This window comes from Lytechinus pictus, chromosome 3 (genome assembly GCF_037042905.1).
Source record: "Lytechinus pictus isolate F3 Inbred chromosome 3, Lp3.0, whole genome shotgun sequence".
Taxonomy (NCBI): Eukaryota; Metazoa; Echinodermata; class Echinoidea; order Temnopleuroida; family Toxopneustidae; genus Lytechinus; species Lytechinus pictus.
The window spans coordinates 8,177,172-8,197,523 of record NC_087247.1 but is presented as its reverse complement, the minus strand read 5'-3'; the positions used below and the strand labels follow the sequence as shown (position 1 = coordinate 8,197,523).

General features: G+C 34.9%; 1 protein-coding gene across 1 annotated transcript in view; it reads right to left on the bottom strand.

Moving 5' to 3' along the window:
* Window positions 1-20,352, bottom strand: part of LOC129255949 (constitutive coactivator of PPAR-gamma-like protein 1 homolog) — a 49,968-nt gene that overhangs the window by 17,854 nt on the left and 11,762 nt on the right. The window contains exons 2-7 of the mRNA XM_064097932.1: window positions 14,226-14,510; window positions 9,113-9,195; window positions 5,218-5,437; window positions 3,812-3,849; window positions 2,018-2,082; window positions 46-70 (exon numbers count right to left, since the gene is read on the bottom strand). Coding sequence (XP_063954002.1) covers window positions 46-70; window positions 2,018-2,082; window positions 3,812-3,849; window positions 5,218-5,437; window positions 9,113-9,195; window positions 14,226-14,510 — 716 coding nt within the window. The remainder of the gene's footprint in view (window positions 1-45; window positions 71-2,017; window positions 2,083-3,811; window positions 3,850-5,217; window positions 5,438-9,112; window positions 9,196-14,225; window positions 14,511-20,352) is intronic.

Genomic DNA, 20,352 nt, shown 5'->3' with positions numbered 1-20,352 from the left:
AATTTAACTCTAATGATTAGAAGAGAAAAAGAAGATAATATTCACCTCATCCTGGTCATCTGATTTTTGTCTGAAATCAAAGATTGAGAAATAATAATCATCAATGAGATACTCGAATTAAATCATAAAAATACAATGTGAGGTATATTGTAAAGCATAATTTTCTAACTCGATTAGTTGAAATTTTGAGCAGGAAAATGTTATGTAAGTTATTTTCTTTAATAAAAAAATAAAAGGATTCTGGTAATTCTTGGTTTATACAATAGACAATGTTTTTAATTAAGATTCCATTAGATTCATGAGGGATGTACAAGTGCTAATTCTCAAATCATTCAGTCTCATTTACATTTTAAGAATACCAGAAACACAGTTGTGATTTAAAAACGAATAACTAGATCTACAATTTTATGTGTTTTTACAGTCGAATTTAAACATGATTTGCATCATTACAAGAACACACCCAAATTTGCTGCAATCAGGTTTGGAAACTAAGTCTCTACCAAAGATATAATATCTAAATATACTTGCTGAGTTAATAGGTAATTTTCAATTTCAGTGTTTGTGTTGGTGCAAAATTAGCTGGTATGAATCTGATTGCCAACCCTAGCTCCAACATTAAAGGGATGCTCCAGGCTGAGATATTTATATCTAAATAAATAGAGTAAAATCCATAGAGCAAAATGCTGAAAATTTCATCAAAATCGGACAACAAATTATAAAGTTATTGAATTTTAATGTTCAGCATTATTTTGTGAAAACAGTTATATGCACGTTGTCATAAATATTCATTAGGTGGGCTGATGATGTCACATCCCCACATTCCTTTTTATTATGTTAATATATAAAATCATAATTGTTTCATTTTTCATACAAATGTATGTCCATTATGATGAAATAAGTTGCAGCAATAAATATCGAATGCTCTTAATCAGTTGTCAATCCAATTGTTTTAGTTCTTGGTAGAAAAATTTCAAATAAACCTAATTTCATATAATAAAATACAAAAGAACAAGTGGGGATATGACATTATCAGCCCACCTAATGAATATTCATGAAGACATGCCGAGAACTGTTTCACCGGAATAATGAAAATCTTTAAAATTCAATAACTACGTTATTTGTTATCCAATTTTGATCAAATTTTCTGCATTTTGCTCTGTGAATTTTACTCTTATTTTATATTGAAATATAAATATCTGTAGCATAGAGCATCCCTTCAACCTTGAAATCAAACTTTATATCTGGCACCAGCCTCTTTTTAGGTAGGCGCCATGACTGATGTTACAACTGGCCCAACAAAAGCAGTCAACTCAACACAGAACTTGAAATCATCCAGAGTATAAAAGCACCAGCCTATTTTTAGCAGAGGTTGGTGTAGAAATCAGAAATACAAACATAACAATACAAACTTGAAATCAAGCACTGTATCTAGCACCATCCCCATTTCAGGTGAAGTGCTGAGGCTGGTGTTAAAAATCTGCCCAACACCAACACCTGCTCTCAACATCAATCGTGAAATAATTTAGTATAAGTTATATGGCAAGTTCCCCCAAGTCTGCGCAGTCCCCCTTGTCTGCGCACACGCGTATCTGCGCTATTCTAGTAAAAGAAGATACGCAACAAACACAGACTTTACACATGCAAAACATAGACAGATATTCATTAAAAAATCTGACGCACAATGGTGGAAAAATAATGAATTTTGGGCATTTCATGTGACGGCCTCTAAATGCAGCCTTTCTCATAAAAATCCCAGAATCACGTGCAAAGTGAATGGGTGCACAGACATGGGGTACATTTTTTTGTTCAATATAAAAATGACTGCCCGAGGTTTTTTCCAAGAAAATCAAATATTTCTTTCAAATTTTTATGAGATATTTGACACACTAACTCATAATGGTGTAAGGAACATTATCAACTGAAAGATGTTGTGAAATAAAGTGAAATTCACGTTGAATCTTAACTCAAATCGTTAGGTGCGCAGACTTGGGGACCACCATCATACTATATAACTCACCCTTGGTCTTTGTCGTCGATGGAAACCTTGCCCATTGCATTCTCAATCCTCTGCATATCAGAACCCTTTCAATAAAAAGATACATAATAGGTAGAATTTAAGATTGTACCCAACATGAGAAATATCTTTTAATGGGGAGAAGTAAATAAGAGAAAAAATAAATGTATTCAATGATTTCAGGGGACAATTACATTAAGCCAGAAATATCAAATTCAAATAAATAATATAATTTGACAAAATAGAGGATTAGACAATACCACATTCATAAATTGGTATAAGGATATTGCCTACAATCTCCATAAATTTAATGATTAATAAGCTTCCAAAGAAAAACATTCATTTTTAAACTTGCCAATTTTACAATAAATGCCTTTAAAAGGACTTTAACTTGTTTCATTCATTAAAAATTATCCTTACATAATCAGGATTCTGATGATTTGTTGTATGTTGATTTCAAATTATTGCACAATATCAATACATGCATTTTTTAAAATCCTTACATGACGGAGTAGGGAGCTTTGAATTCCCAATCAATAATGCAGGATCTTCTGATTTTCTGATTTGACATCATAATTTTACTTTCATAATGCAGATAAACAGAGATATGTAAGAAATGTCTTAATAGGTTTTAACCAATACCTGTGGAAAAGGCTTTTAATTTTTCCACTACATTGCTAACTCAACGATTTTAAGAATCAATTACCTTCAAATATTTTTTGGCATTAATTGAAAGAATACTAATAAAGTAAAAATAGGAATATTGTGTAAAAGAAATAAAAAATCTTCTAATGTATTTTACATGATTTTAGAGGTCTGCGTCAAAGTGCATAAAGGCAAAACTATAAAATGTGATTACTTTGCTCTGGTCTGGCTTGAGTTATTATAACATACATCACTGGAAATGTAGTTCAGTAGTTCATCCATACACATCCAATTATCTTTGGAAGTAAATCGCTATTAAATAAAACTAAAGAGATCCGATGACCACAACTCTGGTCGGTTTACATACAGGAAGAACCCTCTTCAACAGAAACATTCTGGCTGCAACCCAATTCCACTTACGTTTCCTGGCGTTGCAATGGAAATACAGGAAGTACAAACAATGCTCAATTGCTTGCAATGGATGTACAAAATATCTTTTCATTTCAAAGATAACACCTATCGCATCCAATAAGTTGGAAATAAATGATGAAAGATGATTTCAAAAAATGAATTTGAAACAGGGGATGACATGTTAATGTTTCCATTATATCAATATCATCAGCCATTTGCCATTAATTTTTCAAATATTTTAGGTTACTTTCACAATAATTATGTGGCTGCTGACTCCTAAACCCATGAGATTCTGTACACAGCTTCACTGGTAAGGAGAGATAATATATCAAGAAACAGTATAAGCATTTATGTCTGTTCAATGCATTTTGTATCAACACCTTATTGATCATTTGCAACACCAATAGGAGTTTGTTTTTTTCCATGATACATTTTTGGTCACTGAATTCAGCTGATACAGGTTAAATTTAGTAAAGAAAGATCTTTTTAGTTCAAGTCTTACTTTTTCATCATGAGACATCTTGGGCCCCCTTTCATATGATTATAGTAACTTGCAAATTTGCCATTATGGTAAATACCATGGTAACAGGTTCAGCATCCAATCAAAATCTTCCATGGCAATTACCTTAATGGCAAATTTACCACAATTGTAAATCTTCATGAAACGGGCCCCTGGAATTAAAAGATAAAAATGCAACTACGCTAAGGCAAGCACAACTTCAACTGATATTTGATATTTACCTTATTGGGTTTCTGGGATCGGAAGTTAAACCGTGGTCCTGGAGGAAACACACAAAACCAAAAGATATTGATATGAAATGAATCAAACTAATGTTGTAGTCTGTCATGAACTTCCTTTTATTTCAAGAGTGTTAAGTTGCCTTTAGAAGTTTATTTCTTAAAGGTCAAGTCCACCCCAGAAAAATGTTTATTTGATAAATACAGAAAAATCAAACTAGCATAACGCTGAAAATTTCTTCAAAAATCGGATGTAAAATAAAAAATTCATGCCATTTTAAAGTTTCGCTTATTTTTCACAAAAGAGTGATATGCACAACTCTGTGAATTGCACATGAGAGTGACAATGATGAACCTCACTATTTCTTTTGTTTTTATTGTTTGAATTATACAATATTTCATTTTTTACAGATCTGACAATAAGGACCAACTTGACTGAACCATATAGAATTAAACAATGCTAATTCCACATGTGCAGGAAGGAATTAATCATTGTTTCACTTGACACAGGAGAAAATTAGAATATTTCATATAATAAAATACAAAAGAAATAGTGAGTGGATGATGTCATCAGTCCATTTGCATACCGACCAGCATGTGCATATAATTGTTTTGTGAAATTAAGCAAAACTTTAAAAATGTCATAACTTTCTTATTTCACATCCGATTTTGATGAAATTTTTTAATGACTTGTCAGATTTTTCTCTTTCTTTTCAAATCAACTTTTTGTTGAGGTGGACTTGTCCTTAAAACAGTATGAATTACAGATATTTAATGGGGAAGTTCACCCTGAAGAAAAGTTTGTAGTTCAAATGGCAAAAAAAAGTAATTAAAACATTGGGGACGGTTTGAGGAAAATCCATGAACGATTAAGAAAGTTATTAGAGGTTTAAGTTTAAAATTTGTGACGTCATAAACGAGCAGCTGCCCCATATGTTATGTAATATCAAATGCATAAATTTCAATTTTTTAATGGTTCGTGATGACTTATTTTTGTTTTCCTTTTAAGAACAGGTGTGAAATATTTTGTCTATTGATATACTGAAAGTACAGTAAAAACCATTTTCAATTTTCTGAGAAAATGACATTTCATTCAAATAAAATCAAATCAAATCACAACTGGTCATTAACTATTAAAAATCAAATCACACAGTAAAATCAAAATCAAATGAAATCACACAGTAATATCAAATTGAATCAAATCACATCCAGTCATTAACTTAAATCAAATCACACTGTTAAATCAAATCAAATCACACCCAGTCAAATTAACCCAAATCATATCACAGTAAAATCAAATCACACAATATCTAATCATATCAAATGAATATCATATCAAATCAATTCAAATCATATCATATCACACCCAGTAAATGAAACGAAATGAAAGTAAAATCAAACCAACTCACCTTTCCTGTGTCTGCTCCAAGCATCTTTGGTCCCTCTCCAGTAGAATTCCACACTGGCCTTGAAGTGGCGCATCTTCTCATCGATACAACCCTTGTATGTGTGGAATACGTCTTGTCCAATGGCATCCAGGTCATACATGTTGGTGATGTTGCGGACGTAGCCCGCCACCAGTGGCAAGATGGCATCAAGAGGTGGCTGGACAAGCTGCTGGGCTCTCATCTATAGTCACAAAAAAAAATCAATTCATCAAACATCCCTAATTCAAATATCTTAAATAATTCAAATGGTGACATGGGCTATTCCACGGTTACCCACGTTACATTTGGAGACACCTTGACTCATACTTGGAGCTGTAACTCCATTATTATTGAGAGGAACTAAACATCTCTTTATCACAACATAGTACGCAGTCTGACTATCCTTTGTATAAAAACAAAACTTGGGAAATTTCATTGTGCTCCTGGCAAATCTTTGAAATGTGTCGGTTAGTCATGTTACATGATTTGGACATGCATAAAATGAAAAGTGGACATACAGTGTAAGTGAAAAGTGTCCTCATACAAGGCTTTTACGAAAGTTGATTATATCCATTTCAAAGAAGTATATTAGGGAGACAAATTTGTATATAATCAAAAAAATAAAGAACACATGGTTTTTACAAGGGGTGCAGGTAAAGTGGTTACTCACGTTACGGTTCAGATGGGCTATATGTACAAAGACACATTGAGCTCATGTCCACCAACCTATGGAATTGCCCACATGCACAATGATGCACAGGTCCCATGGATTGGGCAACAATTTCTACATGACAAATGTCTGGCACCAACTACCCCTATTAAAAAGCTTCAAGAAATATCATGGCAAGATAATGAATCATGAACAAGCATTTATGGGACTGAGAAAAATTCATATATATATAAAACCTGAAGATTTGTCTGTAATATGAAATGCCTAATTAATAGTGAACTAGTATTATTGGTTTTAGTTGAACAATTGTAGAAACAATTAAAGGGAAATATCTTTTTTTTCTTGAATTCCCACTCTGCATCTCTTAATTTTTTTACGGGGAAGCGCAACCCTGGTGCAGATTTTAATCAAAACAAAAACAGAAGAAACATAGTGAAAATTTGGTGAAATCCATCAAAGATTAACAGAGTTAAAGATTATTAAAGGGATGGTCCGGGATGAAACTATTTATATCTTAAAGGAGAATGAAACCCTTGAAACCAGCTGAATCCATATCAAAGAGAAAAATCAAAGAAACATATTGTTGAAAGTTTGAGGAAGATTGAATGAATAATAAGAAAGTTATGAGCATTTGAATATTGAGATCACTAGTGCCATGTAGATCCTCCCATCGGCAATGCGACCAAGATCTGTGATATCACACACGTACAACTCCCTCATTACTTTAGTACTTATTTCACGTATATTCTCACTTTTATAGAGTCTATCACAAGGTGAGGTGTTCTCTTTATGAGATGACAAGTACAGAGGTTTCACAACATTATATCATTGATGAATCGTTTGTCATATGATTAGAATGAGCAAAAAGATATGTTTTGGGGTATATTTTCAGTGTCCAAATGGGAGAGTTGTACGTGTGTGACATCACAGATCTTGGTCGCATTGCCGATGGGAGGATCTCCATAGCATTAGTGATCTCGACATTCAAATGCTCATAACTCTTTTATTGCTAGTCCTATTTTACTCAAAGTTTTGTTGATCTTATTCTTTGATTTTTCTGCTTTCACAAAAGCTAACTTGCTCCAAGAGTTTCATTCTCCTTTAATACATAGAGTAGAATTCACTGAGCAAAATGCCTTTGTGATAACAGTCGTCATGAATATTCATTAGGTGGGCTGATGATGTCACACCTCCACTTTCCATTTTCTTATGTTATTACATAAAATCATAATTTTTTTCATTATTTCATATTTGTGTGAATAATATATCTCCCTTGTAATGAAATAAATATCTAATGCACTAAATCAGTTGTCCATCCAATTTTTCTAGTTCTTGGAGGAAAAGTTTCAATAAACATAATTTCATATAATAAAATACAAAAGAACAAGTGGGGATGTGACATCATCAGCCCACCTAATGAATATTCATGACAACCGTTTTCACAAAATATTGCTGAACATTCAATAACTTTGTTATTTGTGATTCGATTTTGATGAAATTTTTGGCATTTTGCTCAGTGAACTCTACTCTATTTATTAAGCTATAAATACTTTCAGCCCGGACCATCCCTTTAAAATCTAGGTTTGTGTGACATCATACATACTGTACGAGCAGCTCCCCTGCTGAATCATGTGATATGAATTCAAAAATATTATAATGCAATTTTCTCAAAATATCCATGACCTTTACTCGTCCATTCATTAGAACACCAGATTCATCATTCTATCCCAGCTACAGAAACAAAAATATTTTCAGACTTCATGAACAATTAAAAAATGGAAAATGATGGAATATACAGTACATGACAAATGGGACAGCTGCTCGCATATAACAAAAACAAATTCATATCTATAACAAGTGGAATGCCTCTGGCCGTCTCACCTGCATCACGCGATTCAATATAGCAGCAGTGCTGATTTTGAAAACTACTATAACTCGCACAAGATGTTCAGTGATACTTGGTTACTCTTATTTCCACGTTTTATGAACTAGACCAATACACTTATAGAGATATGATGGCAATTCAACAAATACCCCCAACGTGGCCAAAGTTCTTTGACCTTACATGACCTTTGACCTTGATCATGTGACCTGAAACTCGCACAGGATGTTCAGTGATACTTGATTACTATTATGTCCAAGTTTTATGAACTAGACAAACACACTTTCAAATTTATGGCTGTAATTCAACAAATACCCCAATTTGGCCAAAGTTCATTGACCCTAAATGACCTTTGACCTTGATCATATGACCTGAAACTTGCACAGGATGTTCAGTAATACTTGATTACTATTATGTCCAAGTTTCATGAATCAGATCCATAAACTTTCAAAGTTATGATGGTAATTCAACAGATACCCCCAATTTGGCCAAAGTTCATTGACCCTAAATGACCTTTGACCTTGGTCATGTGATGTGAAACTCATGCAGGATGTTCAGTGATACTTGATTAACGTTATGTATAAGTTTCATGAACTAGGTCCATATATTTTCTAAGTTATGATGACATTTCAAAAACTTAACCTTAGGTTAAGATTTTGATGTTGATTCCCCCAACATGGTCTAAGTTCATTGACCCTAAATGACCTTTGACCTTGGTCATGTGACATGAAACTCAAGCAGGATGTTCAGTAATACTTGATTAACCTTATGGCCAAGTTTCATGAACTAGGTCCATATACTTTCTAAGTTATGCTGTCATTTCAAAAACTTAACCTCAGGTTAAGATTTGGTGTTGACGCCGCCGCCGCCGTCGGAAAAGCGGCGCCTATAGTCTCACTCTGCTATGCAGGTGAGACAAAAATGTGTAACTCTGTTGTTTTTTGTGGATTTTCAACAAATCTTCCCCAATATCTTTCTCTATTATTTTTCTATTCTTATGAAAACACTTTTATTGTCTGGGTGTTTTAAAAACCCTTTAAGAGAATAGCATATTTTAGCAACCTCTTTGCAGACGCTTTCTGCAACATTGAGAATCTATTGAAAATGCCCATCAAATCACAATGGACAGATTAGAGGTCATCGTCTCAAGATTTGTACCAGACAAAAAATAGAAATGTGTCGTTTGTCAGAAGTCACTGCTGTTTTGATTCACCGATTTTCGACAAAGGCTGCTTTGTTATGACAATAGATTCTCTGCGTTATAGAAAGCGTCTGTGAAGTGATTGTTAAAATGCCCTAATGGTAGGTAGATGGAGAGAACATACCCTGAGTCCATTAAGAGGATGATCAGGTCCAAGGAGTGACCAGTGGAACAGAGTTAACTCCTCATCAAGAAGGATGTGATTGCCTGCAAATCAAAAACAAAAATAAACATAAACAAAGGTTTTTAGAACAAGAATCAAAGCATTATAACCTGTATTACATGTCATGTACACATATTTGTAAATCAAAATATTACTCATTTCATGGTCAGATAAATTGAAAGATTTATCCACATTTTGTATGAAAGACACGATAGGAAAGCCAAAATATATAATCAAACATGACAAAATTTAATACGTTTATCTTTTTATTCTGAATTCCGACCCAAGAAGTGTTGTGACAGAATTTGCAGTTATTGCAAAACTGGTATTTTGAAAATGCATTCGAGAAGAGGAAATAACATTTCTATATTTCTGCGATATTTCTGCTTTCTTAAGGTCTCTTTCTAAAATCCTACAAATAATGTTCGAATGCTAAAGGAATTACCCTATGGCGGTAACAAAGTTCTATCAGGTATAACTCAAAATTTTTAACAAAGAAAATTGTTCAAAACCAGTAAAAAATAGGGCTCTATTTTTCAGCAATACTTGAAAGAAAATCTATCATTTTTTTCAGAATTTAACACAAATATTTTGTAAGACAAAATCATCACCTCATACATGTACACATAATTTATCTTCATTTGTCAGAAGTGATCAGAATGCGCAGTGCAAAATGGGTTAAGAAGGCTGGCACATATAAAGGAGATTAGATGCTGTGAGTCACAATCAACTGATCAATATTCCATCCATGGTCATCACATTCTCTCCTCTTTGAGCTAAGGAAGATGCAGCAGACGGGGGATTTCAAAACCTCCAGCTCGACTGCTCGCTCTGGGAGTGACTAAATGTTTACACTGGAGGGCTTCTTTGTAACGTGCTGGGAGATCGGGAGAACATTGCTGCACGGCAATTTGTGTCCTACGACAAATCCCGCCCCACATGTTTCCTAACGTGATCTTCCTCCGTTTAAAGATGGTGAAAGACACAGGTAAAAACATTCCTGTTGATCTTGGGGAGGGAGAAGAGGTGATGAGGTTAAGCAGTGAAGCACTTGAACTTTGCAGCTTAATAACGTCAGATATAGAAAGCTTAAAGCTCCATCGTACACTTCGTAATGATGATGGCGAGAAGACAGTATGAAAGGATACATGTATTTTTGCCTTTGAGGAGATGAATGCATGCATGTTAATAAAATTATGAAGTGAGTTCAACAGGTAACTGGGAAGGGCACACTAAAAAAATTAATGTGGTAGATTGATATGTGTCTTGTCCCGATTGTTAGCCTACATGTATCATGTATGGCAAATGTGTCTTGTCCCGATTTTTAGCCTACATGTATCATGTATGGCAAGATGAATTAAAATTTATTATCAAATTTCATTTTTTTAACAAAAACTTTCATACTTGTGTGTAAATCACATTTTTAAGTTACTCAAGTGCGAAAGAAAGACACTAATAATTCATTTACCCAAGGGTTCACAGATGTTTGCACCACCCCTTCCTTTTTGTGATTTTTACATTTGCAAAATTTTATTCACAACAAAATAACATGTACATTTGCAGTTTTTTAGAGCTAATCTGGGCCTCATCAACGATTTTTATTCCTTTATTTACAACTTCTCATCTCATCATCAAGTGCCAATAATGCCACAATTAATCTCGTTCTACTTCATCCACCCGATCATGATTTTCACATCCTTTTTAGAGATTAACTCATATTAATTTGAATTTAATATATTATGATCATCATCTATAGATGCTACATGAAGTCACGGATGCCAGTCAATTTCACTCACTGGGCCTGAAAAGGAGCCCAACATGTCAAATATGTGCAATGCAATACAAGGTCTGAAAAAGCCCGAAATGGGAAGTTATCAGGGACTCTGAAATCAGGCAAAAGCCAGAAGGATGGCATCCTATATAAAGATGTGGAGAACACATTTTATGTAGACACCAACAGGTATAATAGTCATGTACTTGTGTTCGACCGTGGGGTATTACATATGTGTACTATGTGCTTTACTCTCATGCTCCAAATGCAACCAGCCTTTGTCCTACATGTTTGGAGTAGAGACTGCCTCCTATCTTGCCTCCAACTAGTTCTTGTAGGATCCATTCTCCAATCCAAGGGATATACACAAATACATGTCTCGGTCTTTGGACATCTTGTCTTCTTGTAGTTTTTACTTGAATAAATCTGAATATATGGTTCTGCAGAATCATACAAAACCCATCTATTTCATCGCTCGATGTTGCGTTTTAACAGACATTTAATTCTTACCACATGATGTAAACAAATCGCTTGAATACAACTGAGTTTTGAAATAGATGTCTTTGGAAACTGATTCTAGGTTGAATAATTGTGGCTTGAATGCGAATGTGTTTTGTTGAAATAAGTCTTTGATAGCTGTTTCTGGGTTGAAAAATATTCGCTTGGATGCAATTACGTTGGAAATAATGTCTCTGAAAACCGGTTCTGGGTTGAAAATTGTCGCTTGAATGCAACTCCTGAAATGCGACCCAGTGACTGTGTGACTCACTAACCTGTTATCACTGGATTGCTATGACTTGATGAAAAACTTTCATCAGGGATGGTGTGTGCTAATGATGAGTTATGCATGTCCGTGAGTGAGAGAGTGTTCGTTCAAGTGAAAGTTAGGAAAATGTGAATGACTGTGCCACCAGACTGTCCCCCCTTAAAAAAAATACTTAAATGATTTGGTAAGATTATTGTCTGATCCATCCGTTCATGTTTGTCAGTCTCATGCTCTCCATGTTTCGTCTGTCTGGAATCTGTCTTTTCAACTTATTTGTTGCCTTCTCTCTAAGTTAATAAAACTTTTTAAATATTTATTTGCCTGCAGTAATTTCAAAACTTACTTTAACACAAAAAGTCACCAATGCTAGGAGGGGTTTCAGGACAGTGATCTTCCACAAAGACAGAAGTGGCCAATTAGCCATGTGAAAAGTTTAATGTGATGATTAAAAACAAATTCATCTTAAAACTTGATTTTTCCCCAATTTTCATCTTATGAAGAATAACTTTCAGCCATTTGTTTGTTGAGATATTACTAAACAGAATAGAAATTTCAGGAGAAAATATGCTGCCCTAGTGCTTTGCAAAGGAAAATGTAAAACATCATTTTTTTCTTAGCCAAACACATATCTAGATATTTCCATTATGATAATTGCCCTTGTCTTAAAACGAAACGCCAAACATGAACATTGCTTGGAGTCAGATAAATATTCATAATCTTTCTTTATTTCCTTCTTCTGGCTGGCAAAGGGATAATGTATTTGGGGTGGGGTGGGCTGCAACTTTACCCCCCCCCAAAAAAAAAAAAAAAAAAAAAATGAAATAAAACCTTTAAAAAATACTACATGACGAACTTCCTCTGTAACTGTAGGTCTGTGATTCAACACCTGGATTTATATCCTATTCATGCCAATGTTAAATCTTCCTTTAATAAGATATGACTACACAAATTAGAGCAATCATCAAAGCATCTGGAGAAGCACTTAATTACAGGACAATATACCGCTACTTGGCGATCTTCATTGACCTCCACAATTACCAACTATTGCAACTGAACCCACGCATTCACTAATCGTTGCTGGTATACAGACAGACATGCTTCCTCGAGAAGGCAAATGTTTCCAACCGGATGTGGTAGATCAGAACTTGACTACGAACTGCTTTGATGTGTAGTACATTTTGGCATCTTTCCACATTTTTTCTTCTTCAGTGTTGGGATTTAATTACCACAAGGGCGGTGTGGTTCATGAAAAGTAGTATAAAATTACTTCTTGGGGAAAGGGCATATAATTGTACATAAAAGAAAGAAAAAAATAACTTAAAAAAAAACGGGGAAAAATGATAACCAGTAAATAGAAATAGAATTGGTCATTACATTAACACCTGACAAACGCTGTGGTATAGGGCCAAGTAATGTGTGGTACACTCAAGTAAATAACTAACAAGCCAAAAGGGTTGTACAGTAGCCAATAAATCTTTTTGTCAATGGCTGAGTCTCCTTAGCGCCCTTTCTCAGCTGCAATATCTTTATTTATCTGTAAAAGGGGCTTTTTGACCAACATCTCACAAAATGAGATTTATACCCCTTTCATAAACCCATCCTCCAATTAGCCGCCTAAGAGTAATGCGGATAATTCAATAAAAATTGCGTTCACAAACTCCGAAAATAATCCGCATTATTTTTACGAGCGCCCGTCCTGAAAAAGGCGGATAATCGTCATGACAACTGCACACGCCCCCTCCGATGCGGTTGTGTTGGAAAAGGGTGACCTTGTGACCGCACCATGGCAATTATCCGCATTATTTGGAAATGCGTTCATAAAGTCAAAATCTGGTCCCGATGCCGCTATTATGCGGATAATTGCAGCATCAAAATAATGCGGATAACTCTGGTCCTCCTCCGATTTTACGACCAAATTATGCTGCTATTAGCCGCATAATTGGGTTTATGAAAGGGGTATTAGTGACTGGATATCAGGGAGCCCCAGACATAGATCGCGCCCCTTACTTTTTTCAGCCCATTCCATGCTTTGGACCAGGTTTTATATAAAAAAAGGAAAAATAATTTTTTCCATTGGCCATACAAACTCATTTAAAACCTAGTAATGAATTGGAAAAGTGATAGATGCATTTGGGAGGGATTTACCAAAGCTAATGACAGGCTTTAACTGCAGGTAGATTTAAAGGGTGTTTTCTAACTACTTGAATAATGAAATTGTTCACCAAGGGTCTTCTGGGAAAGGTGATTCTTGTGGCATGTAGCAAGAAAAATACAAGCATTCCACATCAATAATTTGACAATTGAGCTTACTGTAGTGATTCTCTTTACACATTCTGTTACAAATACCAACTGCCTGCACCACCCTTCTCCTAAACTCTTGATTCTATTACGGCACAGGAAAGATCTGGGGAGCATTTCATGAACAGTGCTTTAATTGATCAGCCATTCAGGTGCAAGGATTTACGGTAGCTTATAACAGTAGGTGAAAATCAGTATGTGTTCCATGAAATGCTCCTATGGGTGAGTGTGAAACTTACCAAGAAGTGCTGCGAAGATGACAAATCTGTCGGGATGCAGGTTGAGTGCCTTGGCCACCTCCTCCATGTTGTACTGCTGCGTGGTGATCTCTCCCTTCATGGAGAGCTTGAAGCGATGAGACGAGAAGAACATGGGAGGATCGAAGATGGCCATGTCCGCCGACTGTCCCAGGATGCCATGGCTGCCACTCTGCCTCAGGTAGGATATCATCTCATGGGCATGGTCATTGCAGGTGTTGACTGTCTGGATACCACACTGGTGCAGGGCCAGGCGAATGCATGTGTCTAGATGAAAGAGAAATGACCCGTAAAAACGATTACTACAATGAGCAAAAGGGGATCAAAAACTTTTTTGAAGGCACTTGTAGTTACTGATCGAATGCTGCACATAATATATAGCTCCAAACTCTTGCGCTAAATAAGCATCTTTCAGAAGCAATCATGTCAAATATCCAGAACATTTGAAGACAGAAGAACTTATTACAATACTCACTCCCATACCGTACATGTAGGGGAAGGCGGGGTAAGTTGAGCATAGGGGCAAGTTGAGCCACCACCCCCAGGCCAATAATGAGAGTCGGACATCGTGGTGGTGTCATGTATTGATGACCCATTGCAAACCCCACCACAATTTTTTCAAATTTGAAACAAAAAGTACTTTTTTAGAGGGAAAAATACAAATTTCAGCCAAAAGAGTAAAAAAGGGTGTGAAATAGATAAGTGCTTTTTACACGCACACGTCTTTAAATATAATAAAGACATAAGACCAACATTGTTAGTCCAGGTATGGATCTTCATTCTTGTCGTAGTTTTTTACATGATGGATGCATAAGAAATGTGTGGATGCGAAATTATCGCATTAAGTTAGGACTGGGGTAAGTTGAGCAAACCAACATGGGGCAAGTTGAGCCATGGTCATTCTTATGGTAATGTATATAAAAAACAAACCTTAAAAAGCCATCGATATGCAGGCAGAAAGGAGCAAATTTACATGACTAATCTCTTCCTTTTAGAGGATGTTGGTATTCATCGAGAATAAGCAAGTGAAAAGACTTTAAATAAAAAAATTGACATGGTGGTTCTTCCCCCATACATATTGTACATAGTTTTTGTGGCTCAACTTACCCCACAGATGGGGCAAGTTGAGCCATTTGACATCTCTTTTTAAAGGTGACAGTGACTTTCAGTGTGGGGGTAGAAAGTTATATATGGGTGAAAAACATTTGAGAAGAATTAGATTTTAAGGCAAGGTACTTATTTCTACAAGATCATTAATCATATCAATTCTAACATGCAAAAAGCAAAAAGTGTCGCAACTTACCCCGCCTTCCCCTACATGTAAGTGACTGTCTTCACAAACTACTTTTACTCAAGCAAACCTCCCATTACTGTTAACTCATATCATACATGTAGATAGTACCTGAACGATCTGAATTTTACTTGACTTTTGAATGTCAGTGGGCATGCAGGGCTCCACACTAACCCTATTTTTCTATTGGTCCAACCTATTCATGTTGGACCAGTAGATACCTAGTTTTCCATGTTTTAGTGGTCCGAACCTAAAATTTACTGGTCCCAAAAATAACGGAAATAAAGACTTGTTTTTTGCTGTCTTTTATTGCTTTTATTGCCCCCCCCCCCAAAAAAAAAATACTAATAAATGGTAAACACATACACACATGCAACATTATTCATGAGAACCATTTCTCAATTTTGGAAAACCATTTTTTAAGGTGTCAAAGCCATTTTTATCATTTACTGAAGAGGAAAAAATAATTATATTAGTTTGATATATTTTTACTGGTCATGTCAGACCAGTATATCTGGCTATTTCTGGAAAGTTACTGGCCCGACAGCAATTTTTACTGGTCTGGGACCGTCGGACCAGTGCCAATGTCGCGCGCTGGGGCATGCATTCCCTGTTAAAAATGTCTCAGCACGGACCAGAGATCATTCATTACTCTGGAATTCAAATTTTATTTGGTTTCACCATTGGACCAGATGAAAATGACAAGAACCTCTTTTAAACTGTTTTTGAGGGCCCACAAAGAAAAAAAAATAGAATTGGGCTTAAATAACAGATGTTTACTGCATACATTAAGTATGGAAATTACCAGGTAGTGTGTTCACGCTGTTGGCTGCCTCTATTCTAGTGGCTCCTTACATAATACACTAGAGATTAAATCTTTCCCAGGCATCTTTCTTCAAATTTCTTAAAGGACAAGTCCACCCCAACAAAAAGTTGATTTGAATAAATAGAGAAAAATCCAACAAGCATAACACTGAAAATTTCATCAAAATTGGATGTAAAATAAAAAAGTTATGACATTTTAAAGTTTTGCTTAATTTCACAAAATAGTTATATGCACATGCTGGTCGGTATGCATATGAGGAGAGTCTCAGGAGACTGATGACGTCATCCACTCACTATTTCTTTTGTATTTTGTTATATGAAATATTCTAATTTTCTCCTCATTGTCAAGTGAAACAACGATTAATTCCTCCCTGAACATGTGGAATTAACATTGTTTAAATGTTCCTGTATGATCATGATGGTACATCCACTATTAAAAACAACAGTTTTTTACCTACATACACTGTACCGTAAATATTTGTATCATAATGCATTAATGATGAAAGGGAACAGTGAAAGCGAATCTACCAATATGGCCTATATAAGGAGCTATAAGAAACATGCTCAAGATAACTTGCACTGCAGTGTAACATGAGTATGAAATGATGAATAACTTTTAATACAGTATGTTCTGAAAATGCAGGCACGCCTACATACAAACTCAGTTGATAGGCATAATTAATTTTCAAGAAATTAGACAACTTGGCTTGTAATAAGTCAGGACGACGACCGGGAAAATGAGGTTATGAAATCAGGTTGTATACTGGATTGATTAATCATGATAAAATGCAATGTCTGACATTTCCTGGCATATGCCTACGGGCTTCTAGTGAGCATGTAGAGTATTATACATGTAGGACTACTGAAGTCATTAATATTCAAAATATGAGAAAATTATGATGAGGGAGTGTTTGCATTGTTTTGCTGGGTTTATTTTTTTGTGGGGGGGGGTATACAACTTTTTGCATTGATTGATAAAAAACTATCCTACATGTACAAAAGAAAAATATAGGCACATTGTATTCATTGCATGGGAACTCAAATGAGAAATGTTGAAAGACAATTAGACATACTAGAATTTTTTCTCTTTTTCATTTGATATACATGGATCAGCCGTTGTTATATCAGTTTGTTAGGATACAACTATGTTGAATGTGTCTGAGGAAACCCCCCCCCCCCCCAATAGTTCCTGTCTTAAATTTTGGTGAAACAAAAGAAAGCAATTTTCCCAATTTAAATAATTGTCAGCAAATGAAAAGGCATAATAATACACATATATTCTGCAAACGTTTCAGGTAAAAGTGTTCATAAAAAAAAATGTCTGAGTTAAAACAAGTTGGATCCTTGACTCCTTGAGTAACATTCTATGAAAAGGGGGATTTAAAAAAAAAATTACATGTATCTTCAATAATACCACTTCCCAAGCATGGAAAGGAATAACTATTTCAGGTTAAAATCTTGGTACATTGTCTTTCTAATTAAAAAAATTGCAAGATAGGCTTCCAAAAGGCATTCATTATTACAAGTTTTTAAAGGAGAAAGTACACTAATTCTGATAATAAAATTCGTAAGGAATTCGTAAAAAATTTGTAAGAAATTCATCCAAATGTCAAATTAATCGGAATGAATGTCCCCCTCATTAGCCTTGGAAGATTTTTGCGCCCTTTCTACATCACATCTCTTCCATTTGTGCCATAACACATGTACATGTATAAAAATGTGCCCAAAGTATATGTGGCCTTGCCTTAAAAAATGTGAAATTTAAGGTCTGGAGAAATAATGAATATTTAATGAGCAGGGAGAAAAGGAAAGGGGAAATGCATGTATGATAGACAAATGGTTTTGGAATCGTAATTCGTAAATATTCTTTATTTATCACATGAACACTGTGACTCATCTCTTGTCTCTCTCCCTCTCACTCACTTGATGTATCAGTTCCTTCTTGGAGACAAAGAGGTGCTAAATAATATTCCTTGAGTATATTGTATAAGTAATTTCCATAATTCCCTTCCCAGCAGTGTCTACATGTACAGAAGTGCCTGAACAAGATTCCAAGTTAAAAACAAAATAATGAAAGAAAAAAATATTTCAAAAAAACTTTCAATCTACCGTATCTGTAAATTATAATTAAATGAAATTTTCTTTAAATTGAGTTTGATTTCATGAATGACCATTCAGTTTTAAAAAAACCACAAAGTTGAGCTAATCCATGGAAATCTGTGAAGGTCTCCATGGCAACATATTCAAACATTGTATTTATGTCAACATCTTGATTGTTCTGATCATGAATGAAAGGATAGCGAGCAGCTGGTGCCACAGAGGTACCTGGACCTGTAAGATGTAGTCTTCATTTGAAGACCCTGGTATAGTATTTTGGACATAAATTTGCGTACTATGATAATCAAAATGAAATTCTGGGAGAGTTTAGTACAGCATCTGATCAAAAGTATGTTGTTTGATACTGCATTCCGATGATCGCAGTTTCCGCTGAACTTGAATTCTGTTCCATTATGTATTGTGGAACCTGTACAGTCATGAGCTTTCTATTAATGATCCCCTTGTCATAATAAGAACTACATGTACGCAATCTTATTTTAATGTTTGTGTATTCAGTCGCTAAACCTACAGTGCACACCAAACCTTTTCAAATATTTGATGCTGGAATAGATCTCAAATTTTTCAAGCCAAACATGCTTATAATGGAACCACATATACTTAAATTGTAATGATTACAAGGAGATGTAGGCCTAAATAGAAATTACTTTTTTTTAGCACAGAACATAAAACTGATCCGAGATGTACTATGCATGTAAATGATTATACATGTAGGTCAATAGTTTAGTCTTCTTTGACAATTGAAGGGTCTTTGATTCCATACACGTGCCGAGAAAGTAGCAACTGCAAGGAATGTTTTTCCTGATTTTCTTGCTTTGTTTGGGGCTTTTTCCATGACATTCATCTTTGCTAATTTCTTGTAAATACTGTAATTTTATCTCGATTTGTTTCAAGGTTCAATAAAATCTGATCATTACAAAATAATATCACATGAACCATCCATTCTGATTTACATGGTACATTAATCTTACAAAATCAAATATCATAGGAAATTTGAAACAGAGAGGAAGAGGGGGATAACCATCATGACACTTTTTTTAATCCATGGATTTAGTGATTCTGGAATGTAAACCTGTCGTTGACATGGTAACACTCATATTTTGAAATGAGTCTAGACAAGAAGGCTAAGAGAGTAAGCCAGGAGAACACCTGCCCTAGATATCTTTGTTATGCAGATCTACATGTATACCAGCTGCCTAGAGACCTCTATAGATGGAAAATCAAAGGTACATGTAATATCACTGAATGTCAAGCCTAGAAAATGAATCATATGTTCTTATTTAAAGTTACAATTAATGTAACCCCTAGTACATGTACAGGAGAAGCTGGTGAGAGAAATCGCCAGACAGCAAAAAGTAAGGCACAAAACTTGATTTCTAGTACTGTAATAATAAATCTGGCCAGGTAAAAAATATCAATCAGATGTGAAAGGTCAAGTCCACTCCAGAAATAGGTTGATTTGAATAAATAGAGAAAAATCAAACTAGCAAAACGCTGAAGATTTCATCAAAATCGGATGTAAACTGAGAAAGTTATGACATTTTAAAGTTTTGCTTATTTTTCACCAAAACTGTGATATGCACAACTCAAATGAGACAGCCGATTCCCTAACTCACTATTTCTTATGTTTTTTATTGTTTGAATTATACAATATTTCATTTTTTATAGATTTGACAATAAGGACGAACTTGACTGAATCATATAATATCAAACAATACTCATTCCACATGTTCAGGGAGGAATTAATCGTTGTTTCATTTGACAATGAGGAGAAAAATGAAATATTCCCTATTTCATATAATAAAATACTAAAGAAATAGTGAGTGGATGATGTCATCAGTCTTCTCATTTGCATATCCACCAGGATGTGCATATAAT